Source organism: Aedes albopictus, chromosome 3, assembly GCF_035046485.1.
Source record: "Aedes albopictus strain Foshan chromosome 3, AalbF5, whole genome shotgun sequence".
In the NCBI taxonomy this organism is placed as follows: domain Eukaryota; kingdom Metazoa; phylum Arthropoda; class Insecta; order Diptera; family Culicidae; genus Aedes; species Aedes albopictus.
The window spans coordinates 1,700,714-1,721,558 of NC_085138.1; the positions used below are offsets into that span (position 1 = coordinate 1,700,714).

At 39.2% G+C, this 20,845-nt stretch overlaps 2 protein-coding genes across 4 annotated transcripts in view; both read right to left on the bottom strand.

Annotated features, from left to right (window-relative positions):
- The window catches only part of LOC134289565 (uncharacterized), a 246,262-nt gene that overhangs the window by 184,627 nt on the left and 40,790 nt on the right, over positions 1 to 20,845 (bottom strand). The window lies entirely within an intron of this gene.
- Positions 1 to 20,845, bottom strand: part of LOC109411216 (dynein axonemal intermediate chain 7) — a 132,789-nt gene that overhangs the window by 82,966 nt on the left and 28,978 nt on the right. For all 3 annotated transcript variants that reach the window (XM_062842366.1, XM_029864532.2, XM_062842365.1), the window contains exon 7: positions 7,418 to 8,594. In XM_062842366.1, coding sequence (XP_062698350.1) covers positions 7,418 to 8,594 — 1,177 coding nt within the window. The remainder of the gene's footprint in view (positions 1 to 7,417; positions 8,595 to 20,845) is intronic.

A 20,845-nucleotide genomic window follows, 5' to 3' on the forward strand; every position in this document is an offset into this window, starting at 1 on the left:
TGCCTCACAATATACAAATTCATGCAATGGCAGGCAAAGAAAGCCCTTCAATTAATAACTGTGGAAGTGCTCAAAGAACACTAAGTTGAAGCGAGGCAAGCCAAGTCCCAGTGGGGACGTCGAGCCATAAAAAAGAAGAAGAAGAAGATGATAATGTTTCGTTTACATTAAAAAAATGGATGCCGGAGCCATCAGAACCGGTTTCCGGGAAATCCGTATATCGGGTTCAAAATAGCCAGAAGTGTTTTAGATAATGCTAAACTAGCTTAGAATAGTGTATTTCGAAAACCACGATGTTTGAAATGCCGCATGACAGTATTGAATCATTTCCAAAACTTGGCCCCAGAAATGGATTCCGGAAAATCGGTAAACCGATTTCAAAGTGTCCAAATGTATTCCAAGTGACCAATCCTCGTCATAATATTTAATAACTTTCAAAATCATGAAATTTGATGTCTCATGAGGGAGCGGGACATTTGGCATAAAGTCATTTGGCATAAGGTCGTTTGGCATAAGGTCACTTGGCATAAAGCCATTTGGCATAACGGTCATTTGGCATAATGGACATTTGGCATAATCGAAATGCACCCTTCTTTATTATGCCAAGTGTCCATTATGCCAAATGACCGTTATGCCAAATGGCTTTATGCCAAGTGACCTTATGCCAAACGGCCTTATGCCAAATGACTTTATGCCAAATGACACAGACCCGTCTCATGATGGTGTTTCTTTATCTTCCAAAAATGAATCCCCTAAGCGGTTCCAAAATGGCCATAAGTATTTCGGATAACACAAAAACAGCTCAAAATGATGTATCTTGAGAAATTGCGAAGTTTGAGGTGCTGCATGATGGTATTGAATCATACATGTTCAAAATTGACCCCGGAACCGGTTCCTCGGAACCTCCGTAAAGCTGGTTCCAAGGCACTAAGTGACCGGGATGAACTTTCAGCCATATTTTTCTATCATTCTAGTTCACTTAGATCTGTAAACTGTTCTCATACCGAAAATTCACTTTTTCTAATACGGCCAATTCCAAAGACTCATTGTGATTCCGGAATAACTCCGTAACCAGGTGCAGAAATGAAAAATGTCGCGGAATTTCATGAAAAAAAAAATTCATGACATTTTTCTATTTACACCACTTACGGTGTAAATTTCTGTTTGTACGCATCACCAGTCTTATGGCTAGTTTCCACCTGGTAAGTACTGTGTAAAAAGATAGGACCAGTAATGGTCACGTAAAACTTTTGCAATCAAAATTACTTAAGCGTTCGCAGTTGATAAGAAATTTGCTGCCAGAAAGATTTGTCAACAGATAGCAGTGTCATGCGATGCTGTAAGTCATGTTGTTAATTTTTCGTACGGAATAATATGTCGATGTATTAGGGTAATTCGCCAATTGTTGAACACTACCCAAATGTTGAACAGTTTTTGAAAATGTTATTATAAATTTACCTCAAGTAATTTTCCATCAACGTAAACGTATGATCTAGATGCGTATACATGTTTGTCATGATATTGCTCCAATAAAGTTACAAAATTATACATATTTTACGTCAAAAAAATCGATTGAAAATTTTGTACCGCTGATGACACGAAAACTGCACAATTCTTAAGATAAATTTTAAGAAATTGCTGTTACGAAATAAGCTTTGCTGGCCAATCGACCACAAATGTCAAAGTCACACCATAGTTACAATAACTGGAAGGATGTCCTTAACAGTTTAACATTGTTTAAAATCACATGTTCATTGTAATTTCATTTGAAAAAAATATTTTTTCTTATCACACTATCATTATGCATCCATGATCCAATTGTTGAACACTGGCATAACCTACGATGTTAGCATGACCGCCAGATTTTTTTTTACTTTACCTAACCGTGCATTTCATGGGGTTTCAAGGGCGTTCGAGGGATGTTCCAGGGGTGTTCCGGTGGGCTTCAGAAAGATTCCAGTGGTTTTCAATGGGTTTCAAGGGCATTCCAGAGTTGTTCAAGAGGAATTCAGAGTGTTGAGGGGGTCCCAGGAGTATTTCAAGGCGTTCCAGGAGGTTCAGGAGCAACCCACGGGTTTTCAAGGGATTTCAGGGTAGTTCCACGAATGTTCTTGGGGGTTGAGTGGGTCCCATGGGTTCCCAGAAGTGTTTCAGGGGCTTTTAAAAGCATACTTTTCTTCTGTCGTTTTCACTTCTAATCAAATCTTTTCAGCCATTTTTGCATCTAGTCATGCATAAAACGATTTCAGTCCACTAGCGCTCTCTTCAAATGTCCTTGTCATTTAAATGAATTGTCACAAGCTAGGACTAGCTGGGCACAAAACATGAAAAACCCGGAAAAAATCCGCCAGAGTGAAAAAATATCGGATGTCGGGTCAAAGTCGGGTCAAATTTTTTCAAATGTTGGACCACTGTTGGACTAACATCGGGTAGCTGTTGGGTCTATGTTGGGTTTGGTGGCCAAAATAAAAACAGGTGAATGATAGGTTGATGTCGGGTTATACGTCATCAATTACGAACAAAGCTTCAACCGTTCAACAATTGGCGAGAACCGTCCAACATTAGGATGAGCTAGCTTAAGGAAGCGTTCAACATTTGGGTGACAGACTTCCCATACAAATGTTCTATTTTCTCTTAGAAAATGGAATTTAAGGGAATACAAATTCAATGGGCAGTATAAGGGATGAGTAGATCTAGACGTTCACTGGATATTTTTCAACTGAAGTGGAACTATGCACGGAAAAACAAACAAAAACCAAAATGCCAGTACTCACCGTTCAACAATTGGCGAATTACCCTATTTCGCGTGATTAAAAGTGACATTTCTCTTTCTATTTGTGTTTCATCTTTCGCACCAAAGACATCAGTGTGCATTAAGCTGTTAGTACACAGGGGTCTTAGGCCTGTAGTACACAGGGTCAAATATTCGACAAGGAAAGAACTCAAGGAACAACATCAGTTTGAAGCGGAAAGCGCAATGGGGTCGGCAACGGAATGCGGAAGCACTGCGGTATGGATTAATCCGCAAGTATGTATGCCGCTGCGGCAAAACACAATGAGCGCAGAATTCCTGCGGTTAATTTCAAAACAACTTCAGTTCGGTGAATATGTTTGTTTCCTGGAAGATAAAAATTATGTGAGAATCTGCAGCATTGCTCTTGCTCTGTCTTGCTCTACCGAAAGAAATCTGAGGTTTCCTAGTTCTCGAAAATTCCTAAAAAAAAGTTCTTTCAGGAGTTTCCCGATATTTCTTCTAGAATGTCCCCCAGGAGTTCACGGGAATTCATCCAGATTCCTCCTCCAATTCTTCCTCCAGGAGATCATCAGGAATTCCTCCGGAGTTTCCCGGTTATTCCCGAGGGAGTTCCCCGGGAATTTCTCAAGGGATTCCCCAGGAAATCATCCAGAAATTATCAGGTTTTTACTCCAGGAAATCCCCGATAAAACTTCCGCGAGTTCCCTGAGAATGCCTCCAGAAGTTCTTCGTTAATTCCTTCAGGTGTTTTGTCGGGAGAATATCCAGGAGTTCCCCGTGAATTCTTGTAGGAGTTCCCCGGGAATTCCTTTGGGATTCCCCAATGACTTTCCAAGAAATTCCTCCAGGAATTTCCCAGAATCTCATCAAAAATTACCTCGAGAATTCCACCAGAAGTTTACCAGTAATTCCATCAGGAATTTTCCGGGAAATTTTCCTAGAGTTCCTCTGAAATTCCCGTGCAATTCTTCCAGAATCCCTGCAGGACTTCCCCGGAGGGATTCCTGGAGCAATCACCAGAAGATCTTCTGGAGCAAATCTCCAGAAATTGCTTCTGAAATTTCTCCAATAATTCCTCCGGAGATTCCTCCAAAAATCCTCCGCAGATTCCTTCGGGAATTCTTTCGGGGATTTCTCCGGGAATTCCTCTGGAGATTCCTTCGGGAATTCTTCTGGAGATTCCTCCGGAAATTCCTCCAGAGATTCCTCTGGAAATTCCTCCGCAAATTCCTCCGCCAATTCCCTTAAAGATTCCTGCAATAATTTATCCGGAGATTCCTCCAGGAATTCCTTCGAAAATCCCTTCATGAATTCCACCGGAGATTCCTTCAGATATTCTTCCGGAGATTCCTCCAGAAATTCCTCTGGAGATTCCTCCAGGAATTCCTTCGAAGATTCCTCTAGGAATTCCTCCGGAGATTCCTCTAGGAATTCCTCTAGGAATTCCTTCTGAGATTCTTCCAATAATTCTTCCGGGAATTCCTCTGGAGATTCCTCCGGGAATTCTTCCGGAGATTCCGCCGGAAATTCCTTCGCAAATTTCTCCGGAGACTCTTTAAAAGATTCCTGCAGTAATTTCTTCGGAGATTCCTCCAGGCATTCCTTCGCACATTACTTCAGGAATTTCTCCGGAGGTTCCTTCAGGAATTCCTCCGGAGATTCCTCAATAAATTTCTCCGGGAATTCTTCCAGGAATTTTTCCACAGGTTCCTCCAGGAATTACTCCGGAGATTCCTCCAGGAATTCCCCCAAAGATTCCTGCAGTAATTTCTTTTGTGATTCCTCCAGGAATTGGCTTCTTTAGTGGTGATGAGATAATTCCATATTCTGAATCTGCATGCCAAACTGAGCCGAAATCCAAATTTTCATCAGTTTTGGTGCCCGGGAACCCATTTAAAAATCAATTCAGGCCAAACATTTCAATAGGTCCTATCTGCATTTGAGAGGCTCTCTTGGTTTACTTTCTCTTTCAATTATTGCAATCCAATGGTACACTTTTCAACTATTTTTGCAGTCCAAACCAAAAGACGATTGTTTTGACCATCGTTCACGCAGAAAAATGGCGCTTGTTTAAAACAATAAAACGCATGGTTGATTTTCAAACTGAAAATTTACTTATTCCAAAGTTATATTTAATTGTTTTCATTCAGAGTTTATTGATGAAAACAACCGATTACCATCATTTCATATAATGTCAAAAATTTCATTTGTTTCAACAAAATAAAAACCATAAACATGGTCCGAAAGCACTCACACATCTATAAAAGGCTTACCCCAACATCGCCACAGCGAAGAAGGTGCAGCAAATCCATCACGCCAACTTCCAAGTGCAGCTTTGGCCGTGATGGATAACGCGCAGGTACTCACGACAGCATCCACAAAAAGTTGATCGGTTTCGCCTTTTTTGTCTTTTTCTAGTCGTTCTCCTCGCCATCCGCTTACCGACGATCTAAAAATAGATTTTCGAGCTGCCGCAGTTGCTGCCGTCACCAAAACAATCACATTCTGGGTTTGTTAGTGGCAAAAGTGAAGTCGTTTGAATCAATTAATTATTTCATGTTTAAAAAACCATATCTCTGTTTATTTTAACAAACTGTCAAAAATTTCGACAAATGAAAATATTTGTAGTATCAAACAAATGGAACAGTTCAGTTTAAACTAGAAATCAGTTTGTCGCTATAGTAAACTGAAAAATCGGTTGATTGGAACTAGAATTTAATTGTGTTTACAATTTATTTTTCTGCGTGTTCAATGCAAGGAGGCAATCAAAATACAAATAAACAGCTGAGATATTAACGAAAGAGAGCCTCTCTTCTGCAGATTGGACCTTTAGACATGTTTGGCCTGAATTTGAAATTTGTATGGTAACGATTTGTCGAATCACCCCTCGTCGCATTTTGTACTGAGCGGAGCTGTCAAGCAGTTGCCCAGCTGTCAAAAGGTGATTTCAAAAAACCTCTTTGAAATTGATTTTAGGTACTAAAATAATGTTCTAAAAATCTAAAAAAAAACATAGCGGCTCAGAAATGTGCGCTTTTGTTTAAAAATAAGAAATCATTAAATTTTTCTTAATTTAAAAACCCAATTCCTTCGTAGATTTCTTCAGGAATTCCCCCGGAGATTCTTCCGAGGAATCCTCGGGGGAATTCGTGGAGGAATTCCTCGAAGAATCCTCGGAGAAATTCCTAGAGGAATCCGCGAAGGAATTCTTGGAGGAATCCTCGGATGAATTCCTGGCGGAATCTCCGGAGGAATTCTGGGAGGAATTTCTGGAGTAATCTCCGAAGAAACCTCCGGAGAAATTCGTGGAAGAATCTCCAGAGGAATTCCCGGAAGAATTATTGAAAGAATCTCAGAAGGAATTTCTAGAGGAATTCCTAGAGGAATCTCCGGAGGCATAGGAATCTCCGGAGGAATAGGAATCTCCGGAGGATTTTTTGAATGGATACCTGATCTCCCTGATGCCATTCCTGGTGTAATGTTAAAAGAAAATCCTGGAGAAATACCAGAAGAAACTATAAGAGGAATCCAACAATTTACTCCTAGAGGAGATCAAGTCGGAGCTTCTGAAGGAATCCCGGAAGAAGTTGCTGCAGGAAGGATTTCCCAGACCATTAAAATTTCCCCCAGAATCCCAGCGCAATGTTTCTCATCAGTATTTTTCTTGGAAAGCTTCACAGCTCCGTTGGCATCTCACTATCTGGATTTTCCCCAGAAGCCCACCCAAAAGTTTTAAATTGAATCAGTTTCCACACACGCGTGCGAAAAAGTACATTACAATTTCAATAACATTTCCTGAGGAAACGAACGAATTTTCTCTAAGTCCAAACCGTAAACAACCTGGTGTCCTTTTCTTCACATCCTTCTTACAGCATCATTTCGTTAAAATGCTGTCAGTTAAACAAATGTCAAAATTACTTACGAAAAAGGTAAAATTTTACTTGAACGCTCTACTTGGCAACAGGAAACTTAGCTTTAACGCTGATTAGTTATGGAATATCAATGATGTCGTTGACTAACATTTCCAACTAAGTGCAGTGAAATTTGCAAATAATAAAATGACATTTCCCATCCCTGCAGGTGGCCATTCCAACAAACTCTGGCAAATCCCCAAAATTTATTTAATAAGAAGGATATCTTGTGTCAAATTTTGGTTAAAAATATTGAAGAACGGAAAAGTTATATCGAACAGAGTTTTTTTTCGCACTTTCGTTTGTTGGGGTTAGTTACGAAAAGATAATACCTGAAGGTAGTTCAAAATTCCACACATTTGTACTACCCATGCAAATAAACGTGGTTGCGCCTCTGCTATGAGGCACAAAACATTAAATTATTATGATTGATAAATTATCACTACACTTGATATTTAAAATAACGAATCAAGTTGTTACAAGTTACTCACACTTGGCTTACTCTCGGAACCATGGTGTTTTGGATATGTTGGTTTTTCAATTCCAAGTTGTTTAATTTCAAGTGACTCGTGAGATTGAGTAGTTTACCAGCAAAAAAAGCGCTCGCAATAAAAGTAAAAAGACTAAAGATTTTTTTCGGCACACTCAGGCTAATGAAACATTTGGCACACATTCTCAAACCTATTACTCTCATCCACATACATAAGCATGTACTATCTAAAATCTCTCCAATTTAAATTTAATTCCATACTTCTTGAGGTCCGGCTTCAGCTCCCATGACTGATATGGCAAATTGCTGTACCGGTTTGCGGCAAATCCTATCGCCCCCAGCCGTCCAATCCGGAACTGAATGGTTAATTTATCCTCATTGAATTTCACATCATGAATATCCCTGGTGCTCCACTTGCCGACGTATTCCTTCTCTCGGTCAACCATGACGTAGTTTCCCACCTCCTGGATGTCGCCGTAGTCCACCTCCTCGTCGTCGGAGTCGAACTTGCTCTTCTGGACCTTTGCCTTCCGGTCACGGTCCCGGGCCCGTTCCTCGGACCGCACAATCATCACGCTCTGTCTGCCCTGGTCGGCTTTGGTTACAGTCGTAACGATTTCTTCAATTTTAAATTCAAATTTTGGTGTTTTTGCATCAATTAACTCGTCTAAATCTTTCATAAATTTAGAGAACATGTACTGCTTTTTTCTCGATTTCCCGTTCCCAGCTGAAGCGGCAACATCGTTGTCGGAGTCATCGTAATCGTCTTGGTCGTCGCTCTCCTCCGGAATGCATGGGTAGCTCAGTTTGTTTCGTCTATTCCATATTTTCAGAATTTTACTGCCACAGCCTGGTGGGAAGAGATAGGACGGGATTTTCGTCTCGAAGATGATGTTCGTTAGTGCAGCCCCTGAGGGAGTTTTGGTGATTTTCCTCTTTTTCTCCCGAGACTTTTTGCCACCCGTCAACAGGTGTGACTTCTTCTTGTCGTCCTGGGAAACAATTTTCACCGAGTAGTTTTCCGGCAGCTTGGGGATTACGAAATCAGCGACGATGGAGCTAAGATGCACGTGCGACGGGACATCCAGGATGTTGAAATCTTCGATGTACTTTGTCTTCCGGTCGCGCATCGATTTGGTTTTTCGCTCTCTGGCAGCCTGCACCATCTGTTTATGTTTATCCAAGTACTTGGCAAAACTTGGCTCGGATTCAAGAGTCTCTTCCTTGCTCTCCCACCGGCACACGATTGGCGGTTCGAACCAGAACACATTCTCCGGCAATTGTAACGTGATCAAAGCCAGTTTGTCGAGGTTCTCCTCCATTTGTTTGATTTCGGCTTCGATTTCTTCGGGCAGCCGGCGCACCCCGGGTTGGGGCGTAGGAGGCGGACGGTAGGGCTGGTAGAATTTCTTCCTCGTCAGCTGGCCCGGTTGAGGAACTGTTCGGAAAGAAAAGACAAGCTGTTGTAAGTAGGGAGCTCGATTTACTTTGGGTACAGTGTGATGGTTCAATCCATGTTGAATTGAATATATTTTCATGACATTGAATTCCATCAGTGGTTTTGGGGATTGGAAATTAATCTTTTGGAATGCAAAGTTTACCGATGGTATTAAATTCGAAGAACATCATTTGTTTTAAGACTTAAACACTTTTTCACAGCGCATAATTTTCAGCAACATCTGTCAAAATTCATTTTGTATCATTGAATAGAAACGAATTTCTTCCATTTACCTAATTGTACGTACAACTATGATTGATTTTATCTAGTAGTTTGCGTATTAGTATTGAGCTTACTGAAGCGATGGTTCAAGATCTAACAGTATTTGTAAGGCGAACTAATGTCACGTGCGAACAATTGTTAACTGTTAAGTCGAATTTGAAGAGATAATGTTATAAAACAACATCGTGTTGTAGCGATTTTTATGAAGTTTTATATCATTGTATTCGGCTATGAGAAATAATTCAAGTTGGCAAATATGAAATGACCCAAAAAATTAAAAAAAAAACGTGCTCATGGAAAATCCCAAGTAACAATCAGCATGCCTTGAAGGTTTATTCATGTTTTATCCTGGTTTTACACGAGCATGTCAAAAAGCTAGTTGTTCTAAATTAGTTTTATGTGGTAGTTTTTTACTTTGAACCTTTGGCGTTCCATAAAACTATCATATAACTTCTGCTATAAACATCGTCAGTTAAAAACTTGCAAGTAGACATGAATTGGTTTTATCACTTATTATATACCATTTCAATAAAACTTGCATTTGCGGTTGTTGTCGGCAAGATTTTTTTTGTAAACAAATACACAAAACTGTGAGGCAATGCATAAAACCAACAAAAGATTTCGCGGCCGTAACGTAAACCAAAAAAATGCTGTGATAAAACCGCTAGTTCTATCATGAGCTCAGTTATGATTACCTCAGGAGGGTTAGCCCTATTGGAGGAATCATCAGGAACACAGAGTTTTATCAGAAAAATATGTCGCCTAGCCGGGATAATTCATGTAAATACAGAAAAAATATTTTTCAATTTTATGATTTCACGTACAGCTTACGATCAAATTAAACCATACAACACGTTTCCGTCATTTTATTTTGTCAGAAAAATTACATAACGTCTTTTAAACTCCGCTGTGTTGAAAAAACCTTTTTTGCACCCAATTCCACCGAGTAAATTAAATACATTTAACTTCCAAATTATGCATAGTTTGTGTGGCGCACTTAGTTTTTGTCATTATCACAGTCACATTCACCACAAATTTTCCGTGGCATGTCTCCTGACACGTATTAAATAGGAAAACAAATGTGAATTCCATATCTGCATCTTTCCAATTGATGGCTGGATAAACAACCAAGCATAGTTTATTCTGACGATCAAACATTGAGAGTGAAAAATAATCAAAACAATTATTTGACAAGTCAGAAGATGGTTTTATTTAGAAGATTGATAAAACTATGATACAACCCGAAATCCTAAGCCGGTTTGCATACGAAGTCCTGTAGACCCTAATAAGACTGGGCCAACTAGCCAGAACGTGGGCTTATTGAGGCATACAAGAACTCGAGAGCATTTTCAAGTCGGCATCAATAGTTTTATGTTTAGGACTTTTGAATCGCTAAAAAACTTTGATAAAATTAAAATTGTTACTTGGGAATGTTACCTATGTATACCATATATTTTTCTGTAACTGTTCGAGACACTATTGAATCACAGTATAGCTATGATCTTAGTTCCCTTGAAAAACGAAAAAAGTTTGCAATGGTTGCATTTTTAAATGATGTCATAATAAAGTATGCTCTCCGGAAATTCTAGAATATATAAACTTTTATACTCCCACTCGATCATTAAGGAATATAAACTTGTTTTATATAAACAGTCATCGAACAAATTACGCCTTGAATGGGCCTTCAAGCATGATAATGTCTCGTTATAATGAACATAGCGATAGAATCGATGTAACTACTTAACTAACATTTTCAGCGCTATCAGCTTCAGTCATTTGCTTTCTGTTGTGTCACCATCGAGATGAAGCAGTCAAAGCTGAGTAAAAGGGAAACTAGTCAAATATAAACCATAAACTAAAACACGGCTGCAAAACAAGCATCATACAGCTACCAAACTCGGTTTTCAGAAATTAATCACTTGTCACTGAGGTTGCCTTAACTGCACTCTATTCCAACTCCGAGAGATTTCCTGGAGGATGTGAAAACTTGAACAAATCGAATAGGAGTCCCTACTAACAGAACAGCTGCTACTATACAGTCCAATTCGTAATACAGACAAATCCACAAACCATCAGGCCGTTATACGATATCATTACAGCTAGAAGCTGTAATAGAGAAACTGTTAGTATACCAACACGGCTTGTCGGATATAACCTTAATGTCAAAACAAACTTTAAGCGGGATATATAGCTACTACACAACTGCTTTACAGCTATCCATCTCTGTGCTGTGAAATAATTTGGGTTGCTTTTATTGCACTTCAATCCAACTCCGGAAGATTTGCCGGAAGAAGTGCAAATCGAATAAGAGCCCCAGCCCATAAAACAGCTGCTTTTATACAGTACGTTTTGCAATGTTGCCAAATACACAAAACAGCAGCGCTTCGTAGTTGTTTAAAGAACACTCTTACAGCTAGAAGCTGTGATGCAGAACCTGTTCGCGCAACCACACAGCTTCTTCAATGTAAATATTATTGCGTTTGGCGTTTCACAAGCTTTTACAGCAAAATTAAGTTGGGTAAGGTTTCCTGTGGCACAATTATGAAGCCTTGTCTGGAGTAAAACAAAACAGGGTATTTTCAATGCTATTCATATATAGCAGTGTGGCAACGAGGACATCATCGGGACCAGTGGATATGGAGATCGGAAGTTCAATTCCAAATAGCGGCAGGTACTTTAATTATTCAATTTTAAAAGCGTTAATTCCAGTTTCACATGCATTGTGACACGGTATCCATAACCTAATTATATTTAGTCGATTAATATGGGGATGCCGTATAACTCTTAAAAGGCTGAAAAAGCGCCTTCTCCAAGATGTTATTCAGTTGTTAGTTGGGTATAAGTAGGAACATGCTTCAAAAAGCTTTTTATGTAAGAAGTCATGTGCAATTAGGTTAATGCAAGTATAATATTACTGCAGCTATTTTTTTTATTCCGTGTCTGGTATTTCCATCACTGCGACCAGTTTTTTGATCTATTGTGACATATGCTCCTGATAAGTTTTATTATAGCTATGTAAGGTACACCGGGGCAAGTTGAAACGGGTGGGGCAAGATGAAACAGCGGGTTAACATGATGTTTTCTAATGATGATAAACAGTTTGATCGCCATAATACATAGTTTTTGATTCAAACAATATGTTAGCGAAGAATAAATTTCCCAATAATTATTGTATTGAAATCTATTTCAAAACTTCGTGTTTCATCTTGCCCCGGTGTACCTTATTTCCGGCTGTTCGGGCTTGTTCGGAAGTTAGCCATCAATGTTAACTTCTTTTCCCGATCAGCCTAGATAGCTGTGTAGTGTCGGTAGCGATTGTCTTAATTGGCTAAGAATAACACTACGGACCGCCTGATCCAGTGGTAAGAGTCCACTAAACAGGTGACCCCTAATTCATGGTGTTATGCGGCTTTATGCTTACCGTGCCAAGGAATGAATGGTTAGGGGGGTCAAATAAAAACCTAACCACAAACGGAGCCTGTGGAGAATTAGGGCGTCCTCCACAGTATTACGCCCTTACTGCGCTAACCGGAGCAATAGTGCAGTAGACCTTGCGTTTCTCCGAGATAATCAGTTGCCCTTCTTAAGTCTCAAATTTGAGGCTAAATAAGGGCGGGATTATTCAAATGTTGTAAATTAGCTTACATTACTACCTATACGGTTTCGCTAAATGCGTTTTCGCCATTGGCGTTTTTTTTTCAATTGACACCGATTTGGTTTGTCGTTGATGTTTCCTTTTTGTGCTGTGATTGTGAAGAGTGTAATCCTGTCTAGTTTGGGTAGTGGCTACGGCTAGGAAACCTCAGATCAATTTTCAGCGTAAAAAGCGTGCGTGGCTCAAGTGGCTCTACTTCAAAAAGTTCATTTTCATGGGGTAACTTCTGTGTAGGTTACCTTGTGAACCCAGTTTTGCTTCTTTCATTATAAATGAAGTGTCGTGCCTCGAGCATGCTATATCTTAGAATAACGTTAACAGTATGTTTCAACCTTTCCTTATGGATGCCTTCAAGCAAGCTCTTGTATTCAGCATTTTTTCGTTGATATTTGGCAGTATTGCTACGAATCTACGATGATTACATCATCTGAAGTAGCTCAAACGTTAATTTGAGATGCTTCAGTTTGATGGAATACTTAGGTAGTACAGTTCATGGATAACTTAACATAGAATTGCACCTAACCAATCTCTGCATGAGCAGAATTTGTCATGAGTTGACTGATTGGCATGTGTCAGATGACGAGTCTCCATTTGACCTTCTTTGCACTTTTGAGTGTTCCTTCGCAAAATTTGCGTATTCAGGCGTCCCTGCTCAACGAATTAGGAAACCTGTACTAATTGGTTGCGACCACATTTTGTGGATAACTCGCTTCCATTGCTACTCCAAGAGAGTTTCATTGTGGTTTTGTACCTACAACGCCCTCCATTGTGGCATACCATAACTATTGCTTTGAAAGAAGCTTGTCCTCTGCAGTCTGTGCGGACTGCAAGAGGTATTCCTGAATGGAACTCTGATCTGTTCAAGTTCAAAATATCTTCGGATAAACCATTCTTTTGTATAGTTACGAATCTCTAGCTTCCGCTTGAGAATTATAGCTATATAATCGACTTAGTGGGCCCTAAAAAGCTCTGCTTAATTCAAATCTTCAGGAGGAAATGGGGTTTTGTCCTATTTTTCTGCAGAGGGATTTGAGTATTTCAAACATGTTTTGAACTCTTGTAGTTTTCTATGGGGTTTTTTCATGGCGTGAAATTACTCTGTAGTTTTATCCCGAAAGGGTGCGTGCGTTGTATAAAGATGGAATGAGTTTCAGATTTATCTGGTTACCTCGTTCTTTCTGAAATGCTTGAAACGCATTGTCGATTATCACATCAGTGATGTTCGTCTGGCTGACATGCCTACTCATGTGAACTCACATGCCCCCCAATTTGGGATGTCCACAGTGATTCTTTTACACAAAGTTGTATATGTTTTCAAGAAAGTACTCGCTCAATCGTAGGTTTTGCGGTAATTTCTTGAATATTGAGAATGCTTTCGATGACGTGCCTTTCAATGTCATATTGAAAATCGCATGACGTCACAAGCTACCTCCAATGAGCTATAGGCTCTCTTTACGCTTATGCGTTTTACAGTGTCCTTTTCAGGGCACTGAATAAACCCATTGTGGTATGGGCTAAGAGCTCTTATTGCGCTTATGCGTTCATTCCCTCTTCTAGGGTACCCCTTCCTATTTCATCACCTTTCCCTTTCCTAATCCCATTCCATCCCTTGTCCCATTCTCCCTCAGGTAAATGATGAAATAGGCTTATATGTATGGCGATGGCACAAATGTCCCAAATGGAGGATAACGTGCCTCTGGAGCCGGCCTTCTGATACCTGAAGGTACACCGGGGCAAGTTGAAACGGGTGGGGCAAGATGAAACAGCGGGTTAACATGATGTTTTCTAATGATGATAAACAGTTTGATCGCCATAATACATAGTTTTTGATTCAAACAATATGTTAGCGAAGAATAAATTTCCCAATAATTATTGTATTGAAATCTATTTCAAAACTTCGTGTTTCATCTTGCCCCACCCGTTTCAACTTGCCCCGGTGTACCTTATATCAAGATGACGTACCACTATTATGAGTGATCGATATCGTTTGATTAACCTTCACGTACCCGACCCCAACATCTGATTTTCAAAATGCTGGCATTTCGTCAATTTTCATCCAACTTTCTTGAAGTCGCCCTCAGTCGATCATAAATTGGTGCAAGTTTACTACACCCAAGTGGCCATGCGATATCCGGAACCATTTTGGAGATATTCCGTATTGTACTGGGGTCAGGAAGAGGGTGCCAAAATGGCTAAAAATGATTATTTCGTGTGTTTTTGTGTTTGAACCATCGATTTCAGCAGAATTTTTGTTGCGAACAATGAAACACAACTGCGATAACTGGATTTGGATAAGTTGACCTATCCGGATCCCCGTGACAGGTTCCGCGAGGCCTTATCGGGGACAGTTCTGGTTTTCATCCAAAACATGTAGTGCGACATATCAAACTTCATGATTTCGAATGCCTGAGTCAGAAACGATACCCTGAAGTCTGTATCAACTAATATGGCCACCCCGGAACATCTAGAATAGGTTCCACGGGGGTGACATCGGGGACATTTCTGGTTTGCAACTAAAACATGCCGTGCGACTTATCAAACTTCATGATTTCAAGAGAATGGGGCTGAAAAAATTGACTTAAGCATGAAGCAACTGATATGGCCGCTCCGGAACACCTAAAATAGGTTCCGCGAGAGCCCCTCAAACAAACACACACACACGAAACACACACACGAAACAATCACTTTTGGTCATGTGGCAAAACAGACAACTCCCCCACCCCCTGACCCCAGTGCAAACCAGAATATCTCCGGAATAGTTCCGGATATTACATGACCACTTGAGTGTAATAAACTTGCACAAATTTATGATCAATTAAGGGCGACTTAAAAAAAACGGATAAAAATTTACGAAATGCCAGAATTTTCAAAATGAGTTGTCGGGGGTCGGGTATGTGAAGGTTAATAGCACGGTTCGACGTTTCGAATGAACTGCACTACCGTACTGGGTGTTGTTCTCCAAATGTCAGTGTTCTAATAGCCCTTTGACGAAGAACTTACTTATCTGTGCCGCAAAAGCGACACATATCATCTTGAAGTTTTCCCATAAGCTTCAAGTGATATCGGCTCGGACAATGGTCTGTTATAAGCCCAGTATATACGCTAAAATCTTTTTTGGAAAGATCCAGTATTTTGAAAGTCTTACAAACATTTGAAATGATATCCCAAGTAACACACTTGTCACCGAAGAGTCACGGCGGCGCAGGTTTTTGTTGCGCAAAAGTCACTGTGACTTACTTCTAACAAATAAACACTTACTTGCTAGAAGTAAGTCACAGTGACTTTTGCGCAACATAAACCTGCGCCGCCGTGACTCTTCGGTGACAAGTGTGTTACTTGGGATATCGCCTTGCTTGCCTTGCTATACAAGTGTTTTTCCAATTGTTCGTCACTTTCGAATGTTCTCGTATTGTGAACTCCATTCGCAGAGCACAGGCAGATAGCCCACAAAAAGGTTCGAGCCCTATGAACTAAAGAGATGATCCAAGCCTTGCTAATTCATCGGCTCTTTCATTTCCATCAATTCCACAATGGCCAGGAACCCAATATAAGTTGACCTGATTACGACAGGACAGATCTTAAAATGATTTAATGCACTCCCAAACATATTTTGATGTACATTTTAATTATTTATTTAATTATTATTTAATTATTATTTAATATAATTCATCCGACAGTTAAGTCTACATGAATGTTAAGAGGTAAAAATTACAACACAAATATAAAACAGTCATCAAAAAAGGTCATCTTAATCTTCTAATTCTGTTGCGAAACTTGTAGGAAGCCTCGCCAAACTCGAATTCCGACTCCACCGCCGAGAAAGCTCTAATAATAGACGTGAGCGGTTCATTGTAGCCGTAGTCTGTACGATGATACCTGGTCTGCAGTAGGGAAGAAGTCCGAAGCACGCGTTGAGGAATACGAAATTCTAACTGCGACAACAGATCTGGGCAATCCACTTCGCCGTTCAAAAGCTTCGCGGCAAAAGTTGCCTGTTGAACCCGTCTTCGATGCTCCAAAGTGTCCAAATCCAGCAACTGGCATCTATCCTGGTATGGAGGTAAATTAGCCGGATCGCGCCATGGCAAATGTCGCAACGCCAGCTTCACGAATCTCTTCTGAACACGTTCAATTCGAAGTATCCATGTTGTTTCATATGGACTCCAAACGATTGCGGAGTTTTCTAGCAGTGGCCTTACCAAAGAGCAGTATAATGCTTTTAAGCAGTAGGGATCTTTAAAATCACGAGCGATTTTGGAAATAAATCCTAGTTGGCGATTCGCTTTCGATATTACTGCACTGTAATGTAGACGAAAATCAAGTTTTGGGTCCAAAAGAACACCTAGATCATTCACTTTGTCTACTCTGTTTAGCTTAACTCCATTAATGTGGTAATCAAAACGGATGGGTTTCTTATTGCGATGAAATGTCATCACCACACATTTTGTGGTACTGACGGTTAGTCTACATCGCCGGCACCATTCTACGAAAAGGTCCAAAAGTTTTTGAAGACGATGACAGTCTTGTTCCGTACGCACGACGAGGTAGAGTTTCAGGTCATCTGCATATTTCAGTTTGCACTTATCACCCAGTAATGCCGCAACATCATTAAAAAACAATGTGAAAAGCAACGGTCCCAAGTTGCTTCCCTGAGACACAACAGACGTACTGGAGAATGGTTTTGAAACACATGAATCAAGCTTCACACGGAGAGTCCTATTGGTCATACCGCTGACTTCAAAGCATTTAGTGCTGCTTGGCTGTCAGACAATATGCATATATTTGAATGCATATATTTGAAAGAGGTTCGAAGATATTTTGATTCTTAGAGCGCTCTTTTAAGCTTCAAATTGTATAAATTGATGTAATGAAAGCATGTGTAATAAGCATCCTATGCCAAAGAAAGGGTGCTTCTCAATGCTCCAGTTATTGAGAGAGTCGCTAGTCTTTGCAATCGTCCTAGTTTTCTCTGAGCGACGGATTCTGTGGTTTTCTGCCACCAGACCAATGAGGCATAGGTAATCCTGGGTGTCACGATTGCCGAAAAGATCCAATAAATCATTTTCGGTTTCAATCCCCACTGCTTACCAAATGTTTTTTTTTTTTGCTTATCCAAAGAGCATTTGTCGCTTTTGTGATTATACTCTAGGTATGAATTCCAATTCAGTTTGCTGTCAAGGACTACTTCGAGGTACTTGTATTTGAAAGATAGGATTGCCTTTCAGGTATAAATTTGTAAATGGTACAATAGTAGTTTTAGAAGGATTTACATTTAATCCTTCCCAATCACACTACGATGAGATACAATTTAGAGAAGTTTGCATTCTGTTTGCGATGATTTGATCATCGCTGTAGCTATTAGTATATGTATAAACAATTGAAACGGTCTACGAATTGATTGACGACAATAAGTAAAGTAAAATATCGATCGAATGTAACATTGAGGATGGCGCTATAGGAAGTGGTTACAGTGTGTAAACTAGACGCGATCCAAAAATAATTAATATAGTCGGAAGAAAGCTACACAGATCGAAAAAAGAGTGTAAAATTATGTGACATATGATGCACATGATTGGAGCGTGGGATATCACACAAGTTTACATGACATATAATGTAAAAGTCATAAAATATCATGTAAACTTCCATTATATGTCATGTAAATCAGCATGACTCTGAGTATTTACATGACATATAACACAAATTTACATGATATATCATGTAAACCATCATAACAATAAGTTTACATGACTAAAATGAAGTTTACATGACGTGTAAATCTCATTATTTTTATCTGTGTACGTTGAGCATCTTATAGGAAACCCGACTGTATGAGTTGGCAGCAGCAACAGAATTGTTGCCTGTTGTATAGCTTGCAGGCACATCGTCAACCTAATTAATTCAGAATGTGGTGAAAGTTAACCATGTTGCAATCGCTTCAAGAATAGTTTTGAACGGTGCAAACAAGCGTCAGTCTTTAGGAAAGTTTTAGCTGAGAAAGTATAATGATGGAAAGGTTGGTTAACTCTTTATAAGGCCAAAAAACTAGAACAGTTGGCAACGCATACTATCATGGTAATGATTACATTCATGATTACATGTACAAAAAAAATGTTTGAAGGATACACTCGAAAATCTAGGTGGCAACTATCACTGTCCGTTTAGGGTACTTTTCTTCTCTTGGCTTCGACAAAAAACCGCAAAAGTGATTTTAGAGAGGATTAAGGCTTAACCCATAACATAAACTGTGTACTTCAGCTCATGTCATCCCATGATTTGATTATTTCTTTAACCCTCCAGCGATCGCGCTGTTGTATTTTGTACAACACGTTGAAAAAATCTCGCTTTTTGTACTCAGCATTAGCGTGGTGCTGACGCAGGTAATCAACCGCGCGAGTTACGGAAGGTTAAAAATACCAAATCTACAGTTATACAAAAAGTTTCAGCTGAATTTCTTCACGCAGCCAAATTTAGCTATTTTAAGACAGTCTGCTGTTTAAGTTGTGTATCAGTGGTTCAATTGGAAAAGATCGAGCCATTCTCCACGAAGTTATAAAGATTCTTTAAAAACTTTAAGTTATCCGATCGCCAACTTCAAGCTGTTGTATCTCCGGATTCTATGAACCGATTGCAATGAAATTTTGACCATTTATGACTTATATAATGAACTCTGGAAAACATTTGACATAACTAGACATTTTTAACAAGAGAAATGCGTTATTTTTTATGTGAATGCTTACTTCAAGAGACACCAAGCTTTGGCATAACCAAAAATAGCCTTTGGCACAGCGAAAACCCACATCCCAACCGAAATCCGTGAAAACCCTACTCATCATTCGCAGGTTTTTACCATAGCTAACTCGATTATTTTTGTTTAAATGGTTCGATTTCCTGCCGCAGGCGCTGTCGTTGAACGAATCTGTTCGCCAATCAATAGTATGAGAAATCCATTAGTGGGTTATCTTGTACTATTAAATCTTTGGTAACGGTGTGTTCCTTAAATTGCATATTGAAAGCTGTGATGTTGATTACACTTTAAGCACATTCACGGTGCTTCATTTACCGTTATTATCAAAAAAAATACCATCAAAACCTGAAACGCCATTCTCTGTTTTGATCATTCCTACACCTCTGGACAAATTTAAAAAAAATCGTTAGACGAAGGCCTAACTCCTTAAAAATCAGGGTTTCTATAGAAAGTCATCATATTTCATAATAAAAGCATGCCTTGAAGTCCCAAATAATAAAACGTGTCATAAATAATGCTACAATTTGATACTATACGCTAGTATTGGCTATTTGTATTGATGTTTGTATAAAAATTAGCCATTACGCTAATATAAAAGAAGTATTTTCAAACATGTAGGAAGCAATCATTTTTGTATCAATTGCCATTTATAGCGTGGGACGTAAGTTTTTTGAATTGCTTTTTTACAGACAAAACAAGCGATGACATGCGCCTTTGTCATTCGTTAGTTTTATTAGTGAATGCCGTTTTCAATTAATAAACATACAAAAATAAGGATTGAGATGATCAATTGTAATGATAGTTCTGCTAAACTACGCTACCGAAGAATAAACACGATATATGAAATTAAGTTTTATAATAATTCTACTATAAGTACTTATGACCTTCAAATGGGCGTAACTGGAGAATTTGACCAACATTATTTTTAAAATTCAGTTTATGGGTGTGCAATAACTATATAAGTGAAAAAAAAAATCATTGTATATGTATTGTTATGGCTATAATAGTAAATGAAGCCAACAATTCCGTATCCTACAGGTTAAAGAATACTTCCCTTATACAGGCGTTATGGCTAATTTTTATACAAAATGCCGTGCATTATTAATGATACTTTTTATAATTTGGGACTTTGAAGTATGCTTCTGTTATGATGGTTTTCTATAGAAACCCCTATTTTTTAGGGGTAAGGCCTTTAGTAACTCAAAATTTCGTCTAACGATTATTTTAAAAATTTATCCAGAGGTGTGAGAATGATAAAGAAAGAGAATGGCGTTTCAGGTTTTGATGGTTTGTTTTTTTTTATATATAATAACGGTAAATGAAGCACCGTGATAGGGAATCGTGCACTTGGGCGGTGGCTTCTATATTCCTCTGTTTTCCACTATAACTCAGTCAAATTTGAACCAATTGACACAACTTTTGGAATGTGGTGAGATAGGTATAGTATCTAACCGTCAAGTCCATTGGTTCAAAATTGACTGAGTTATAGTGGAAAACAGAAGAATATAGAAGCCACCGCCCAAGTGGCGCGATACCCTATAAGATAAATTATTTGTGAAAGAAAAGCTA